Source organism: Pyricularia oryzae, chromosome 1 (genome assembly GCF_000002495.2).
Source record: "Pyricularia oryzae 70-15 chromosome 1, whole genome shotgun sequence".
NCBI classification, from domain to species: Eukaryota; Fungi; Ascomycota; class Sordariomycetes; order Magnaporthales; family Pyriculariaceae; genus Pyricularia; species Pyricularia oryzae.
The window spans coordinates 825538-844744 of record NC_017844.1 but is presented as its reverse complement, the minus strand read 5'-3'; the positions used below and the strand labels follow the sequence as shown (position 1 = coordinate 844744).

Genomic DNA, 19207 nt, shown 5'->3' with positions numbered 1-19207 from the left:
CTGCGACCGTTGCATCCATGCTCCCAACACTGCAGTTTGGGCCGGCTCACCATTTGGACGTTGGGTGCTGTGTCTTGCTGTTATATATGCTGAGTTACCGACAATTCGGGATCTGCAGTTGATATCGTGTTGGCATTGATAATTTCGGGTACCTGTTTCTGATACAACTGGCCCTGTGGTTGGAGGTTGTTATAACTGCGGTAGTGTTATCCTGTAGCCTTGTAAGAGATTATCACGCAAAAAGGAACTAGCTCACTTATAATTTGAATGTAATCCTAAAGTCTTCTTCCCGTATGCGAACCGATATTCTTGCAAATACATCCCTTGGAAAGCCCATAAAGTCGTGTGACTTTGGGGATCAGATAAAATATATGGGTAGGTTGTAAGGTTGCAAGGTATTGCAATAAAAGGCTTCTGTGGTTCGATAAGTAACGATGGTTGGATTTGGTCTATGTTTTGAACCGGGAAAAAAGCAGGTGATGGGGCATCTGCAATAGGCACGGAAGGTTGTCCGCATATCATGTCGCCGGGCAGCCAGGTGGTAGCGTCGGCGTATGCATTAGGAGCGTCCAGATTGCATAATTCAATGGTCGTTTGACTGACGTTTGCTCCTATCCAACTTGCAATGTTTTGAGTATTCGGAAAAGTTGGCTTCCCCTTATGTTCGGGCACAGGTCGGGCTTTTGCTGTGAAGGTGCAGACATTATTTAACCGGATACAGTTGCTGCAATCTTTAGAGTCCTCAAGAGAAACAATGCACCTGATTTTTCGCTTCCTGCACTGCTTTTCGGGCGGGGAAATAAGGACTTTTAGTCAGTTTTGAAACATATGCAAGTCTCCTCGGCATTCTAAAAAATTCGTTGCTGGCTGGCCGACACAACGACTTACCACAAGCAACAGAGATTCGGCGGTAAGATAGCTTGTGTTTTTTATCTATTTTTTGCAAAGGCGCTGTCTTATCCAGCCTAAAGGTGGAGATAAGGTTTGGATCACGGTCACTTCCTGGCGAGTAACTAAGGTCGGGATCGATGTCGCATACTTTTTCAGCCCCGTTTTGTGCTTGATATCCGAGCTGCATGCAAGCCGGTTGCGTAAAGTCCACCCGGGGTACCTGTTGCGCCACTAGGGATGTTGACTGCGGGCACGGCAATGTCTCTGCTTCGATTTGCGAGCCTGTTATGGCAACTTGAAATGCGTCCGTCGCGGCCTTGGGGTGGGTGATGTGACTATCCTGTGTTGTGAAGCTCCTGCGGGGTCCAGCCGGGAAACTAGCGGTGCTGCTTTGGATCACCGAGTGCGGAGCTCGCGATGAATCTACCTCACACGCCTCAGGGCTTTGCTGATCGTTCCTGGCGTACTTAAGATTATGCAAATCCAGGTCGTTCCTCTATGTGATCTTGCGCCCTATTATAATGGTCAGCCAAATACTCAAAACGCCGTTCTTCGGTTGAAACGGATGTATGCGTACGATAATTCCGCTGCAAAACGCTATTCTCAATGCGCCTCCTCTCTCCTAGATCTCCGGCCTGAGTACAATCGTCTAAAGCGATTTTCGACTTGCTCGAGAAGCCGTGTTGTCTTATGTCCTGTGACGATGGTGACTGCCTTTCTGAATGACTCTGCATATTTGCATCAAACGTTTGCCGGCTGAACGTAACCTGATGACCAGCCTGTGTTTCTGGATTGCGTGCGAATTTCATTTCTATGAGCAGTTTATGAGATGACAAGTAGGTGGATCTGGATAATCTTGAACTTTTGTGCCGGGTATATGGTCGTTAGATATATGTGGAAAGTTGTGGCTGTAGCTCTTCTGATGACCCGGGGCAGCTGTCCCTTACTTATGTACAGGAAAGGGTGTATTTCAGAACATGCTGTAAGCCTTTGCCGTCCTACGTTGGTGGTCGGCACACAAAAATGTGTACGGCTATTCCGGTTGGCGTACTTGATCAAGAACTTAGCTCCTCATTGGTGTAAAGAATTTCGGGATCTCCGCGTTTTTCTTGGGCGAAAGCAACAAAGAATATTCGTTGCTGCACTAGATTTGAAATAACTAGCACGGTTGACAAAGGTGGTGGACTCGGCCGCAGATCGACGGATGAATGAAATTAGAAGGCGACTAACACTTTTTCAGGTGGCAGGGGTTTTTCTGTTGACGATCAACAATATTTGACTATGAAGTAACGTTATTGAAAATGCCGACTACAAGTACAAGAATGGTTTCAAAGATTAAAACATTCTAGAAAATTATATAGTTGCTGGAAGGCAAGAGTTTGCATGAAACGTATATGTGTAAATCTACCCAGAAGTTTCGGTCCGGTCGGTGGCGTGGGGATTCTGAGCTTCAAAAATGGAATAAATCTGGTACAAAAGCCGCCACGCAGAGTCCCACGCCGATAACGATATTTGTGGCCCGAGCCAAACAGAGTCTTGACGGATCTTGAGTAAACTTCGCCCATTAGTCGGACCTGGGAAGGTCGCTCCTCAACGCGGTCTTGGTTGATACAAATTGAGTCGAACCACATGCGCCGGAGTGGGGGGTTTAGTCTTGGCTCTTCTGTTGTTCGCCCAGCCAGCTGCTGAAGCCGAGAGACCGCATGGGCCACGCCGAGACGGACATTCAGGTTTCGGTACCAATTCGAATGGAAGAAGTCGGCAAAACAGGACCTCAGCTGTCGCTCAACGCATGAAAGTCCGGGGAGCTGTCCAGTCGTACAATCTCGAGCACCAAATGGGCAGTCAGTACGTAACAATCGGATTGCCCGGGGTGATATTGTAGTATATTGTAATTGAATGGCGGTCGTATTCTTCTCCATTGCAATGGAAGAAATGCCCCTGTAATTCTGGATGCAAGCGCTGTTGAGGCATCATATTGAAAGGTACATACATGATTTTAATCTCAACCTCATTCGTGTACACTCGATCGCGGAGCGCAGATCGAGCTTGCACATGTGAATCGAGTTATGGAAGCTTACGAAAGTGAGGCTGGTCTAGATACTGGCGCGTAATGAAAGGATCTCTTATAGATGGGAAATGTTTTGGCTGCTTATTTGGCCTGCAGTGCTGTTCTTTGTCTGCCTCGTAGGTTGCCTTGGCTGCCTCCTTTTCCAATTTCTGTTCAGCCATTGCCACAGAAGATATATCCAGATTTGTATTAGTTTAACGACCTCCAAATCTCAGCAGCTTCCTCTGCGCAATAAGTATCGAAGCTCACGGAAATGTTTGTTCCTCTTTTGCATGACTCTGAGCCCAGATGCAGCCATAGCTTCTATCACCATTGCGCTCCTTTGGCTGTGCAAGATGTCTCGGAAAGTCGTCAAGATTCATCTTCGTCCAGCTCAACCCAGGGCGCCCCGGAAAGCCAATTTCGCCGCCGCAGATAGAACGCGGCTACAGTATACGCCGATAATATGTATCATGTCAACCAACCCTACGCATCAATATCTTGCCACTGTTGTTTATGGCGGACTGGAAACAGTCGTCAATCGACAAACCTGACCCGCTAGATTCGTCGTACGGATGTCGATCGCTCATCAGAATGCGTATGGCTGCTGCGACATGTTGGACATGCCTCTCATCGCCATTCCCTTCTATTTCCTTTAAGATGGTTCGATCAGCATCGTCAGCTACAAGACATATCTTGAACTGTCCATCTGTTCGAGACTTCTTTGTGGGTCTGCTGTTTTCAGAGCTGTGTCTAGCTAGGGACACGGGACGCGACTTCAGATGCAATGGATCTGTCACGAAAGCGATCCCAAAGAGACAAGGCTGCAATATAGGGGCGATTCTATTCGAAGATCTAAAGCTAAGTCGAAAGAAAGAAGAAAGGCACGCAGTGCCAATCGCGTGCACGCGCCTAAGCGAATACACAACAACGAACCCTAGCACCTTGTCACGTGGGGTGGAGTCACGGTTGGCAGTCGCCTAGGCACGCCACTCCGTAACAAACGCCAACGTTATAAAAAATAAAAACAACGGTTTACAAAGGGATAAAACACCGGAAAACCCAACCCAAAAAATTAACGATCCGTCTTTACTTATTTGGAAACCCCCTAAAACGACCCGAGATATCCGACTTCAACTGCAAAAATTTTCCCGATCCAACAAAACCAACGCTACTTCACGTCTTTTATTTGCTAAAGTTCAAAAAAGCTTCGAAGCCAAAGATACCTTTTTAGCTACCTACCAGCAAAAATCAGTTTATTGGAAGCACAATTGGAGGCAATACGGCCGGCTAAAAGGAAAATGGTGATTCCGGATCCAAACGAGCTTTTGGTTAATAAACAGAACACTATTGGATTGCAGAAAAATAATATAGAAAATTTGGAAGCTTTAGCTGGTGAAGAAGAGGTTAATAAGCAGGAAAAGCCTGAAAACGATTGTATTTTTGTGCGTTGATAGTTTTATTTTTAAATCGATTTCCGAAGGGCGGATGTTACGGAGTGGCGTGCCTGGGCGACTGCCAACCGTGACTAGCTCCACCTCACGTGACAAGGCGCCAGGGTGAGTTTGTTATTTGTTCGCTTAGGCGCGTGTACGCGATTGGCACTGCGTGCCTTTCTTCTTCCTTTACATTTAGCTTTAGATCTTCGAATAGAATCGCCCCTATATTGCAGCCTTGTCTCTTTGGGATCGCTTTCGTGACATTATCTAAAGCTCAACCAATCAGCTACCGGGAACGGTATAATAATATTCACGATACCGAGGAAAAAACACGAACGCCTATAAGGCACGATACCGAAAAAGAAACACGAACGCCTATAAGGCACGATACCGAAATGACCAAAAACGACGCCGAACGGCAGCCGACCGCCCAGTTGGGAAGGCAAAAGGTCGAATTTGACCACGGTCGCCCCGAAACAGGTCCCCCCCCGCGCAAAACGCCAGCGTCAGCAGCCTACGGTACGAACACGGGCCCAGCGTCGCCCGTCGACCCGGGAACGCGTGGGAAATATTGTGACGGTTAGGGGGGAGGACGAAACCACCGATTCCCGAGAAAATACCGACGAACCCGTTCGGTTAAATAATTGGGACCAGCGAGTTTTACCATTAATAAATATTAATGGGCCGATACGCAAAACCAACGAAGCTTTTTTTTCCGAGGAAGAACACCAAATAATAATAAACGAATTGGAAGATCGCATTGCCCATATGCAGGACCAAATCGATTTACTAAACAACACCAAGCAAAAAAACGAGGCCACCATTTCGCGCCTGCTCCGCGAAACCCGTTCCCGACGAAAAACTACCGCGATTATTATTGGTACCGGTTCCGGTGGTTCGCACCACAAATCCCGCGTAAAGGATCCTCCGACATTCTCAAATAACCCCGACAAAAACGAGGTTATTTTCGAGGTTTGGCACCGCCGGATCGAGAACAAGTTGTTGCTCGACGGAACGCATTATCCCACCGATGCAGATAAACGCGCCTACGTCGAGTCCCGTTTCGGAGGTGACGCCGCCGACACCTTGCTCCTTTACCTCAACGATACCCACCCCGATCAAATTACCACGTACGACGGTATAATGGGCCATTTGCGCGAGGAATATAAAGATACCAAATTCGAGGATACAGCGCGGGACAAATTGGACAAGCTGATTATGTCGACGAAAGACAAATTTATGATTTTCAAAAACAAATTCGTCAAATTGGCAGGTCAGAGCGGCTTTCCGAAGCGAAGCTGGAAGCGGGAATTGCACCGCCGCCTGCCTACCAATTTGCGAATCGCAATGGTTATATACCACCAGGATACCAACGTCTCGTTTAACGCCTACGTCCGTACGGCCGATGGCATCTCCTATAACCTCACCAAAACTTACGCCTCGCGGACCGAAAATAAAAATAAAACCAAAACCACCTCGATTAAAAAAACCATAAAAGGGTTTGTTATTCCACGTGTTGGAGGACCAGCCCGGACCACCGGAAACGCTGTTAACGAGGGACAAAAAGGCAAACTAAATGTGGAGGAGATGCGTGGACTTATCCGGGCAGGCAAATGTTTCCAATGCCGTAAACCGGGCCATATTAGCAGGAATTGCCCCAACGGTAACACCGGTCGCCCCACCATTTCCGAGGACCGAATTAACCAAATTATTGCAAACTACCATGGAAAAGGTACCGATATATTTGGAAAAGACGTCGTCATGTCGGAAAACTGATTGCCCTGGGGAAATTGGACTCCCTCCCAGGGAAAATATGGCCAACCACCGAAATGTGCGAATTGAAAGAAAAAATCGCTGCAAAGCAAAGGCTGCTGGAAAAACCAATACCCTACGATTTTTTACGTAAATATCTAGGCGGCGACCCCATACTTATAACGGCCAGCATTTCCCTAAATAGACTTAATTATAACATTCGTGCCTTAATTAACACCGGAGCAAATGGGTACGTTTTTATTAACAAACAACTTGCTCGGCGACTGTATATAACGTTAAAAGCCCCTAAGATTGTCGGCTTCCACCCCCAAAAGGTTGGAGGCTATAACGGAAAAACCTCGCAACAAATCGATATTGTTGCATTGGCCATTTTTGTAATATAGGGCCGGAGGTTCCGCGAAACGCCGATGCTGGTATTGGATATACCACAAAAAATGATCGTGGGTCGACTCTTCCTGGCGGAGCACGGAATATTTACTGACTATCGTCACCGACGGCTCCAATTCCCGGAAAGCCTACCCTCATTGGCGGTATATTATCGAAATATCGACATGACCCAATCACCAGATCCGGGGTCTGTAAACCCTATACATTAGTCGGACGCGGATCGTCGAGATGCTGCCTTGGAAAAAAAAGATCAATCGGCCTCCCGACAACGAATAATACAGCGACGAATCCAAACCTTGGAAAAAATAACAAAACGCCCTCCGTCGATACCTCGGAAAGCAAAACTGCTGGCCAGGTCGGGACAGGCCTGGGAAATCCCCACGCCCCGGGAAATTTACGCCGATCCGAATTTACAGGAAATGCAACGGGAATTTTACGAACTGCCGAGGCCAAAGGTTAAAATGACAAACCTGAATCATACCCAAAGAAAAGAGACCAAAAAGGCCGAAGGTTCCTCTCGCATACAAAAGGATGCCAAAGGAAAATACATACTGAAAAAAGACGCGGTGGGTTGGTACTGTTAATAATAATGGTGCTAACAGGGGATATAGGGGTAAACCCTAGGTGCGGCGTGGTAAATAACCAGTGCTAAAAGCGCTGAATAATAGGTAGAAATGCACTATAATTTTGGTACTGATAAATAATTGGTTGGGGGAGATTTTGCTTTATTTCCCTTACATACTCTCCGACATCGAAATGGGGGTCCGCACGCCAGAAAAGGTTCCGGTGCCGCGAATGAATTTCCGAAAAACTAATTTGTATGGGTTTTTGAAAAAACACCCTCATTTGCATACAAACCATCTCTGGGTTTGCATTTAAACGTTAACTTGGTGAAATTTTCAACCCGGTACAGGGTAGCTGACTCGCAGGTGCAGGGTGGGTATTAAACCCGGTACAGGGTAGCTAACCCCACTCGCTGACCTTTAAATTGCATTCCTGCATTAACAAAGTAACGGAATTCCACCATTCCCCACTCCACTTCGGCACTAAATAAAATTGGCTATATACAAATAAAAGTGGGCTTATTACATGCAAAATAATGCATATAATTAACACCCCCTCTCTTTTGCTACTTAATCCAAAAATAAAGTCGGAAAAGAAAAGTACGTAAAATAAAACCCCCAAAACAAAAAAACAAAAGAAATTCCCCCTTGTGTCCCAACCCAACTCGAACCCCCGGTGCGAACCCCCTGGATGAATAAGCCCTTTGTACCAAACCCCCGATTGACTGAACCCCCGAATTGAAAAAGACCCCCAGAATTGTAACAACCCCCGGATTCGAACCCACGACCTACAGATTATAACCAACGGAACTTACTACTAAGCCAGGTAGCTAATCTGGCTGTTCGTTGTTGTGGATCCCAGAAAAGTTTAATATATAGGGTAGATTAAAAATCGCTAGGTCGCCCAAAACGCGAGCTAATTAAATTCGGATTCGACTTCGGGTATAAGGTCGGTATAAGTTGCTTAATAATCAACCTGAGCAGGGTAGGTTTGGGTAGATCGGTTGGTGTCGGGCTAACAAAAATCCAATAATTGCAAACAAAGGAGAAAAATGGTGGTAGTTAGCTAACGAACTAACTAGGTGCCCTACAATTCAATAGGTAAAAACTAAGTTTACAGGGGTTTTAACCCTATAAGCTCTAAAAAAACCTTGTGAATTGGAAGCGTTAGGGGCTTTGTAAGGCCGTCAGCGGGCATTTGTTTGGATTCCAGGTATTTTAGGGTCACTAATCCTTCTGTAACTAACTCCCTTACGTAGTGAAATTTTAATAACGTATGTTTAGTACGTTGGTGGTGCGTAGGGTTGTGTGCGTTAGCTATAGAGCCTGTATTATCTCCAAATATTGCAATAGGGCCTTTTACAGGTAGTCCAATCTCTGTAAATAGGCTTTTAAGCCACTGTGCTTCACGCAGGGCTTCCGCTAAGGCGTCGGTTTCGGCTTCTGGGGTGCTTAAAGCTATAGTACTAGCCTTTTTGCACTTCCACGTTATAGGGCCCCCAGATAGGGTATACAAATATCCGTAAGTGGATTTTGAATCTTCCCTAGCCCCGGCAAAATCGCTGTCACTAAAACCAAGTAATTTTAGGCCTTTAAAACCCCCAATCAAAGAGTTAGGTGGTAAATTAGCTTTAATTACCCTATTTCCGTAGCAGATTGCTAGGGATTTAGTACCTGCTAAGTAGCGAAGTAGGTTTTTAGCTGCCGTTAAGTGGATTGTAGTGGCTTTCGTTAAAAAACGAGATAACCATTGAACCGCAAAACCGATGTCCGGGCGCGTTAATAGCATTAAATACATTAGGGTGCCGATAATACGCTGTAACAATTTGATTTCTAGCGCATTTACGGGTTTGCCCCCACTATATTTTAGCACACCCGGCTGTAAGGGAACAGAAATAGGTTTGCAATCAGCTAATCCGAACGTTGCTAATGCTTCCTCTATATACTGACTTTGATGGAGCCAAAGCAGGCGGTTAGGCCTGTCCCTTATAATCTGAACGCCTAGAAAATAGGCTGCAGGGCCCCTGTCTTCCAATGCGTATATTTTGTTAAAACGGGCTTTTAAATCCTGAATATATTGCAATTTAGGACCTATTAGCAGGCAATCGTCAACAAAAGTAACAATGAAATGCTTGGATTTAGCATTATAAAAGACAGCTGGATCAGAGATTAGCGGCTTAAAACCTTCTGTAAAAAGTAGGCTTTTTAGCTTTGTTTGCCATTCTCTTGGGCCCTGTTTCAGACCGTATAGCGCCTTTTCCAACAGTACAACTTGCATTTCCTTTGGATTATAGCCCATTTGCACTAAAATTTTAGCGGTAGTAGGGCTGCAAGATCTAGCCCAATCGCTAAAACCCTCTGGAATTTGCAAATAAATATCTACGTCGGTAAGGTCACTATTTAAAAACGCACCGATAAAATCGATTTGTTCTATTTCCCAATTTTGTGCATTAGCTATAGCCAATAATATACGCCAGGTGGGCGGTATACTAGTGCTAGCAAAAGTCTCGATATAATCTAGGCCTTCGACCTGTAAAAACCCCCTAACAACAAGCCTGGCTTTATACTTTATAGGCTTATTATTTTCATCCTTTTTTAATTTAAACACCGGCCGGGTAGAGATTAGTCTACGGCCTGTATGCATTTTAATTTTAGGGATAAAACGGAAGGTTTTTGCAGTAACGATCTGGTCGAATTCAGACGCTAAAGCTGCTAACCATTTAGCACTTTCAGGGCTTTTTAGGGCCTGTTGGTAGCTATTTGGTTCGCCGTCTTTAGTGGGCTTTTTCTTTGTTTTCTTTTGGGTTTGATAACAAAGATAATGCACGTAATCGATATCCATAGGATCTGGGTTTTCGAACTGCGAATTTAACTCCATATTCTGTATTTTAGGTGCCGAAAACACCGGAACTTCCGTTATTTTAGGTGCTGAATTAGGCACCGCTACCGTTATAAGCTCTGGGGGGCGAACAGTAGACTGTACAGGCCAGGGAGGAACTGTAATTGCGGGAGGTAGGGGATTATTATCCACTGGATCCAAAGTTTTGGCGCTGTAGATTTCGTCTTCAGGTTCAGAATTAGAATCCCCCTCTAAATCTGGATTTTCCCCCTCTGAAATCTGTAGCGTTTCCCCTGGAATAGCCAAATTTTCAGCGGGTATACCCTCTAAAATTTTTACGGTAGAGGTTTTATATACGGCCCGTCTGGCGGGGGCGTAAACCAACGCTGTAGAATTGGATAAATGGGCTAAAAGCCTTACTGTTTCCGTTCGGGGAGCCAATTTGTTGGATTTTTGGCGTTTTTCCAGCGGTATAATAGCCTGGCATACGGTACCAATAACCCGATAATGGCCTAAATTAGGCCTGTGTGGTAATCCAGGTTGAAATTCGGAATAAAATTCCTCGTAGGGTGTTAACTCCCTGTTAGTTACCGCTGTACGGTTAACTAAATCAACCACGGCTGACAGTAAATAACACCATAAATATAGTGGTAGACCTGCCGCTAAAATGGTAGACCTTAGCCTATCCAAAATAACCCTAACGGACCGTTCCGTTAGCCCGTTTTGGCCATGGTTGTAGGGGTTGGAGGTGCTAAAATTAACACCTTTACTTGCAAACCAATCTTGAAGCTCTGTATTTACCTCGTGCCCCCCATCAAAATGAAATTTAGTGGGGTAGCGCCCGTACGTAGCTTTTAAAACCTTAAAAAAGCCTTTAATAGCCACTAAAACCGTAGGTCCGGCTTTATTCCGTAGTGAGATCGACCACCGAAAACGTGATTTTCGATCCACTAATAACAAAAATACGGGTTTTTTATTGTGAGGGTTAGGTTTAAGGGTTACTGTATCACCCTCTATGGAATCGAGGATATTAGGGGGTGTAGGGAGTGCCCCTTTATTTGTACGCCTAACAGAGGTGGCTTTTGTTAATTATATGCATTATTTTGCATGTAATAAGCCCACTTTTATTTGTATATAGCCAATTTTATTTAGTGCCGAAGTGGAGTGGGGAATGGTGGAATTCCGTTACTTTGTTAATGCAGGAATGCAATTTAAAGGTCAGCGAGTGGGGTTAGCTACCCTGTACCGGGTTTAATACCCACCCTGCACCTGCGAGTCAGCTACCCTGTACCGGGTTGAAAATTTCACCAAGTTAACGTTTAAATGCAAACCCAGAGATGGTTTGTATGCAAATGAGGGTGTTTTTTCAAAAACCCATACAAATTAGTTTTTCGGAAATTCATTCGCGGCACCGGAACCTTTTCTGGCGTGCGGACCCCCATTTCGATGTCGGAGAGTATGTAAGGGAAATAAAGCAAAATCTCCCCCAACCAATTATTTATCAGTACCAAAATTATAGTGCATTTCTACCTATTATTTAGCGCTTTTAGCACTGGTTATTTACCACGCCGCACCTAGGGTTTACCCCTATATCCCCTGTTAGCACCATTGTTATTAACAAAAAGGAACACCAGATTCACGTCCGGCAAATCCTGGAAAAGCTTAAAAAAACTGGATTCCAGGCTGATATTAAAAAATGCGAGTTCCACGTCACAGAAACACGATTCCTGGGCTTTATTATAGGTATTAAAGGCGTCGCTGTCGACCCAAATAAGGTAGCCGCCGTGAAACAGTGGGCACCACCCATTACCGTAAAAAAAATGCAATCCTTTTTAGGGTTTTGCAATTTTTACAGAAAATTTGTCCCAGAGTACAGCCGGGTAGCCAAACCGCTAACGAATTTGACGAAAAAAACGGTGCCTTTTTAATGGGACGAATATTGCCGCGTCGCTTTCGATACCCTGAAGAAGGCGTTAACTTCCGCACCCGTCCTTGCCCATTACCAAACGGATTACGAAACAAGGGTAAAGAATAATGCGTCCGGAGGAGTGGTGGCCGGAGCGATGCTGCAACAGAACCCAAATATCCAAAAATGGTATCCGATCGCATTCTTTTCCGAAATTATGCAATAGGCGGAATTCAACTACCCTATCCACGATAAGGAATTGCTAGCAATTGTTAGGGCGTTAAAAACCTGGAGACCAAAACTAATGGGCACCAAAAAGAAATTTGTGGCGATTACTAATTATAAAGCTTTGGAATATTTTTCTACGAAACGGTTGTTCAACTTTCGGCAAACGGCCTGGGCCGACTTTTTTTCCCAATATAATTTTGAGATTATTTACCGTCCTGGCAACGAGAACGTGCTGGCAGATATTTTGACCCGCAAGGCAAAAGATGTATAAAATCAAAAAAAACGTTAGGAAACAGAACGTTATATGGTTATTTTCCGTTCTGTCGACAATATTGGCGACGATTTTTATATGGTTAACCCCTTTTTATATTGGTAAACTGTTGCCGATGACGGTTTCGGAATGCTGTTGGCAGCGATCGAACCAATTGGCGCAATTGGACAATTGTTATTCGCTGAAAAAATGCTCAAAACCAACGAGCATTTACCATTGCTAAAACAGTACCGAATTAAAGCCCGTAACCCCGAAAAAAAATATTGGACGTTATTGCACGACAGACACGTATTATACCGAGGGAGATTGGTAATCCCAGGCGACGGGGAATGGCCCGCCAAAATAATTCGTAAAATTTATAGGACTATTGTTACGGCCCATCCTGGCCGCAATAAAACCCGCCGTTTGGTGGCACAGCAGTTTTGGTGGCCAGGCATAAACGGAATAGTGGACCGCTATGTCGCCAACTGTTTCTGTCGATCAGCCAAAATTCCGAGGGATAAGACCCCTGGGCTTTTACAATTATTACCCGTGCCGGATCGACAATGGAGCACCATCGTCGTAAATTTTAAATTAATGCCCAAATCGAAATCGGGAAACGATAACCTGTTTGTTGTCACGGCCAGGCATACATTGGAGAACCTCAGTGTATTAGGCGCTATCGACGAAAATTCTAAACTGAAGAGAAGAGAGAAATTACAATCGACGACGCGCTCAAGAGACGCGCTTAAATCCGGAGGTAGTGGATCCTTGTCCGATCCCTGGCTCGGTGTGGAGCCGAGTCGTGATTCTGAGGGTAGGTCTAGGGGCCTGATCCTCACAAGGCGCGTGTACGCGATTGGCACTGCGTGCCTTCTTCCTTTACACTTAGCTTTAGATCCTCGGATAGAATGGCCCCTATATCGCAGCCTTGTCTCCTTGTGATCGCTTTCGTGACAGCCAGCAAAAGTAGGTCTTACCCAAGAATGGTGGAGAATGTTATTATGTGATGTGCCTAACGTTAAAAAGAGTATTGCATTAAAATAATCAAAGTCTAAAAGTTTCTAAGGCCTTGGCATGCTATATTGTATTTGAATTTAATACCCAAAAACCACCCTAACCAACCAGTTACTCCGTGGGGTTTTCAAATGAAAGTTTATGCATTTACCCTAGAAATCTGAAGTTTCCACTCTTCGTTTTCAATTGTCCCTGCAAGCGTTTGACTTTCAATAAACCTGCAGTCGGCGCTTGTTTCAAAATGAAGCTCATAGGCTGCGGTCTTGAAACGGCCGGGCCGGCCAGGCAGAACATAGGCCGCCGGTTGTAGTGAAAACCATGAGTTTAAATAAAGTTGATGTTTGGCCAGTAGTTCGACCTTACAATAAGGTGTAGCGCTAGCGTGTAGGGCAAACAAGCCAAGTGAAACAGCAATTGTGTTAAACTGCATATTGACGGTTGCGGTAATTTCGAATAATAAAGTAAAATGGATTGTAATGAGAGAAACAACGGTAGAAAAAGTATGGGGGGAAAGTTGTGAGAAATAATTATTTGGTGGTTAAGAAATCAAAATTAGGATGGCGATTAAGTTAGATATTTATATTTGCCTGCTGTACTTGTTAATTAATTTAAAGGTACCCGGTGCTAATTATAGCAATAGAAGATTTTATTTGATATTTAATAACAAGAATATTAATTAATATTTGAGTGTAGACTGGGTCCAACGCATTAATAATATCAGTTTATATACAAATAAACTAGGATATATTGAAATACCAAACGTTAATTATTAGTATTGTTATATTAATAACATATTAACGCGAACAATACCATTTCGCTTTGTAATATAGAATAAAAATATGAACTAAAATTGTTGCGCATTATTATTACATGAATAAGTGTAAAAGCGCATTAAATGATTTATAAATAAGTGAAGTATAATAAACAATGTGGAGGAAGACGTGTGAAAAGGATATATAGTTTATAGTATATACAGTGCATAGTATGCTCCTCATCATCGGGGCCGAGGTGGTGGACACAGAGCACCAAGATATCCGTACAGGACTTGGCGTGGGAACGGTCACGTCAATGGTTTCGTTCAAAGCTGCAAGCAAGACTACGTCTGAAGGAACATGATACAGTAATAAGCAAGACACAGGTTGCTGACCTGCTCGTACTGTAGCGCTTGAGCAGAAAAGCGGAGCATTGGCAGCAGCTACTTTGAGGCACTTCAAAAGATAGTTGATTAGAGCCGAAGTCGACGTTTGTAGCGATGAGACGGCCAAATTATATGTAAGCGTAGCCGGTATAACAAGACAGGGCTACTGCTCCGCTAATACGGCCGCGATTAATTAGTTTCGGAAATAGCATTGGACCCACGTTATGGCCACCTTTACCCTTGGTCACCCAAAAATAATAACAAGCCGAGCTGCCCCTTTTTTCCGCCGGCGTACCCACGACCCACGTCACTTGCTCCCATAAAATTGTGAATTCAGCTACCCACGCGTCCAATGCGTAGTTATCGGCCGCGGATCCCGGGTCCGGTATATTTTGCATATTAAAAACAAATAGCTCCGCGAACTTTGGTAATCGGTCGTCCCTAACCGAAACGTTGACCGCTTCCGGACGGGGGACGCCGCGCGTCCGCAGCGTAATATAAAAAGATTCGTGGTTGGAACCTGTGTAAAAATTGCTGTCAATTACAATTACCGTGCTGGGGAGGTTGGAAAAAACCATATCCAGTAAATCCCCGTCGCGGTGGGTGGGCACGTCGATATTTCCTGTAAAATGTATGCCCTGGATTTGCGCCCATGCCGTCAGTTAATCCCCTCCGCGTACGTCTGTGCGGCCTGGCTGGTATATAGCAACCGTTACGTTAAAATCGCCGCCTATTACCGTGGGTCCATTTGGCACGATATTGCATACCATTTCCAGCGCGGCTTTAATACCCGGAGCCCTATATACGTTAATAAATAATATTCCGTTAATTTTAAACCAAAATACGTCCCGCGTATTTTGGCCCTGCGGTAACCGTCGTTATGCGGCCCCTAGGGCTGCCCCCTTTTTAATATAGGTGAGCACCCGGGGCCGGAACCCAATTATAATTTCGTAAATATTCGCGTACCATTTGTCCACTGGCGGAAAAATATTATAGCCCGGGTGCGTTTATATAATTATATTTAGCCCGCATTATGGCTTTTAAACGTTAACCAGGTCCATTTTTTTCTAATGGTACAACTCCAATAAGTTTAAATGCATACCCATCCTTTTACTTACGTTGGCCCAAATTACGTCGAGGTATTTCCGTTATATATTACCGAACGAATATTTCGTTATATTAATCGATGGGTTGTTTCCAAGTTTATTATATTAGCGGGGCAGATTTCGGCAACCGCTGCGTCTTCCTCCATTTCGGCTGCCCAAACGATTTCGTCGTGCATACGTTCCTATTTAGCCTGCAGGAAATTGCGGATGTCCGCCCCTGCCGCCTCGCATAGTCGCGTTTTTTTATTTAAAATGCTCGATCGGGAATTCGAGGTTTGCGAATGCTGCGATAAGGTGTTTAGGACCGGGATTGCAGATGCTGGCTCTCGGCGGGCCGCTTTAGCCCGGTCGTTAATAATCGCGGTACGGTTAGTACGTCCGATTTTGCGGATCCCTTTTAATTTACGTTGTAAAAATCGTTCAAACTTCCTATTTACCATTAAAAGTCGGGCAGGGCAATTCTTATATCCGGATGGGAAATAGCCGTGGTAATTAACGTATTTGGGGGCTGCCTTGCACGGCTTTTCCTTTGTCGTATATTTTGTTTCACCATATATACCGCAACGCGTTTACCGTACGCAGCGACGTATTTCGCAATATCCCTGGCAACCGTCGTAATAATATATAATTTTGCGTAATTTTTCAATTTTCCGCGCACGTTTCGATATTCCAAAAAACTAAAAGGGTTTTACGGGTTAAAAGAAAGATATTATCCACGTGCCCTTAGCCGTATATAAGTTGTAACCATATTTGGAAATATACCAGTTAACTGGCTATTGGCCTGCTGCCACGGTAATTTCCTCCTGGATTACCTTATATACGTCCTTTCTTCCGTCCAGGCAATTAAACGTTCGGGGCACTCCAGAGACGGCGTATATATACCAGGTTGTCGGGACAGTAACTTCCCGCGCGTCCAATGCGTCCATAATGGCCTTAACCGCGCTGGGGTTAAGGAATTTTTACCGTATTTCCTCAAAGGCCACCGTAACACCCCAGCCCGTGGGGGTACGTTTGGCGTTTAGGATTTCACTATGTAATACCGAAACCAATTCGGCCAATTTGGTCGTTACCGCGTATAATTTCCTCGTTACCATCCGCAATTTATTATTTACGCGGATTAGGATGCGGTTGGACGGCTGTTTTGTCAAACGTTTCGGGGTTTGGGAGCGGTCCCGGCCCGATTGGGAGGGAGTTGCGGAGCTGTTAGGTACATTGCCGGACGTCGTACGTATCGGGTACGAACGCGTGGCCGGGGTTAAAATTTGCGTTGGGGCCGCCGCTGGTGGCGTGGCGGCTCGTTCGGCCCATATGACCGATTTGTTAATGGGCGTGCCTCTGCCTTTAGAGGCCGACGACGCCGTGCCCGTCCTCGTAATTAAAATGCTGCGCCTTTCGCTGGAACTGGTCGGCGAACGCGACGGGGAGCGCGAACGCTTTTTTTCACGGAGGGTGCGATTAAGGAACCAGCCGTTAATTACGTCGTTAAATTTAAAAATAATTTTCCTAAACGCGGCGTTTTCCGGGGCCTGTAAATTTTCGAACTTGGTTGCAAAAACCTTTTCGAACCAATTGCCGATTGTTTCCACGTTTTCCAATTCCTGTTGCAATATTTTAATAGCCAGGGCCGGGAGGCTGGAATACCTTCCGCGGCCAGCCGGCTAAGGCGCGTTAGCGGTGCGCGTGTCGAGAAATACGTATCCCGACTCGGCCTGGCCCTGCGGCAAAACCTGCGGCGTGCTTTGCGGGCGCGCGCAGCGGTTTGAAACCTCTGGTGAGGCTATAACGACCGGCGCCCGGAGGGCGAAAATTCTTCAGCTGTTAAACTTATTGGTGTGTTTGGGTGTGAATCGCTAACAAAGGTGGGTCTGACCCATGAATGGTGGAGGATGCTTGTTTGGGTACCGATGGCGCTGTCGTTCGACGGAACTGCAGATACAAAAGCCATGGCAAAGCTTTTTATTAGGATTATGCAGGACATACCTTCGCCGACTGTACCGTCACGTGGCCGGGAGTGGCTCTATCTCTATAATGTGATTGGACTAGCTTGAGCAGGCTGTTTGAAAGCGCCAGTAAAACGACATAGAATCCGGACCAAGAATGGTGGGCCTAAATGCGAGCGACTCACTCGCTTGTTCAGATGGAAGATGGCGAGTCTATGCGCCGGCTTTGCTTTCAATCTTAACAATAAGGCCATAGAATCCGATGTGCAAGCGATTCTCTGACAAAGTTTAGTAATTATTACTTTTGTTTTGATTTTTGTTTTTATTTATTCCCATTTTTACTAACAATCCCCATTAAAAACATTTTTTTTTCTGTTTCTTTTCTTTTTTTTACGATTTTCCCGATTATATTTCTATTTTATTCCCCTTAAACGACAAAACTAGCAAAATAGCCGAGAATAAACAAAAAACGCGAATTAGAACCCTAACGCTGAATTATCATTGTGGGAATCTAGGGTCTCCTACTATCCCTTCAACCGAATAACCTAATGGTGGGCAAGGTCTCCCTGGGTTATCGCCGGTCCAAACAAGTGTTGTACAATCTCGAGATGGGTAAACTGTGCAACTTTCCCATTCATTGGCACGGTTGCCAAAAGCTGCCTGGTGACCTGCAAAAGAATAATAATTTTGGGCCCCAAATCCGTAATAATCAACGCGATATACGCATTTTTCGTGCCCTTCAGGCTGCCGTTCCCATATATGTAAGGCGCAATTAAGGGCAGCGAGGGCGTTGGGGAAATTGGCAGCAGTGGTGGCGAAAACAAAAAAAGTTTTAAAATATATAATCGTATATAAAAAATAAATGGAAGGTAAAAGCGTGGAACAAGGTAAAGTGTTTCAAAAATAAATAAATTGTCGAATGGTTTTAATAATTTAACAGTTTAATAAAAAGACTCGGTGCCAATTGTGGGCTGAACAAAGCCGTTAAATAGTTATTTGTATTACCAGCTTGAAAGTTTATTTAATATTTACTAACAGGATAGTTTCAATTTACACATAAATAAACACAAACTAATCGACAATTACAAATAGTGCTTACTTAATTTATAAATAATACTTAGTTAGTTTATAAATAGCACTTACTTAATTTATAAATAATATTCACCTGGTTTATAAATAGTACTTACTTAATTTATAAATAATACTTACTTAGTGTAAGGATTAGGCCCCTAGACCTACCCTCAGAATCACGACTCGGCTCCACACCGAGCCAGGGATCGGACAAGGATCCACTACCTCCGGATTTAAACGCGTCTCTTAAGCGCGTCGTCGATTGTAATTTCTCTCTTCTCTTCAGTTTAGAATTTTCGTCGATAGCGCCTAATACACTTGTGACATTTGGACCATAAGATTACCAGACCCTAACCCTGACCCCTGACCAACGACCCACCAGGGTGATACTTTTATTTACGTCGCGTCAAATTCAGAATTTTATTTGTTTCCTTTTTTTTGCTCAAAATAAAATTTTCGTCGATAGATGCCAATAGACTAGTTTCCGTACTATATTTACCCTGGCCGTGATACAATTCTACTTTTTAAAGAATCGCTGGCCTAACGATTAACAAATAAGGCGCAACAACCTATTTTTACGCCGCTGGCGAACGACGAAAATAAATCCGC

General features: G+C 44.6%; 3 protein-coding genes across 3 annotated transcripts; all 3 read right to left on the bottom strand.

Moving 5' to 3' along the window:
- Positions 1–252: 252 nt before the first annotated feature.
- Positions 253–552, bottom strand: MGG_16051 (uncharacterized protein; the record flags this gene model as incomplete). Its single annotated transcript, XM_003708898.1, has 1 exon — positions 253–552. A coding segment is annotated over one exon (300 nt), but the record flags the coding sequence as incomplete, so codon positions are not given.
- A 6608-nt stretch (positions 553–7160) lies between these two features.
- MGG_16050 (uncharacterized protein) lies at positions 7161–7623 on the bottom strand (the record flags this gene model as incomplete). Its single annotated transcript, XM_003708897.1, has 3 exons — positions 7161–7219; positions 7283–7351; positions 7509–7623. Coding segments are annotated over 3 exons (243 nt in total), but the record flags the coding sequence as incomplete, so codon positions are not given.
- Positions 7624–16546: 8923 nt separating this feature from the next.
- MGG_16049 (uncharacterized protein) lies at positions 16547–17891 on the bottom strand (the record flags this gene model as incomplete). The annotated part of the gene is made up of 4 exons (XM_003708896.1): positions 16547–17185; positions 17568–17630; positions 17713–17805; positions 17874–17891. 4 exons carry the CDS (start codon positions 17889–17891, stop codon positions 16547–16549), a joined length of 813 nt encoding a protein of 270 aa, XP_003708944.1.
- Positions 17892–19207: the final 1316 nt, after the last annotated feature.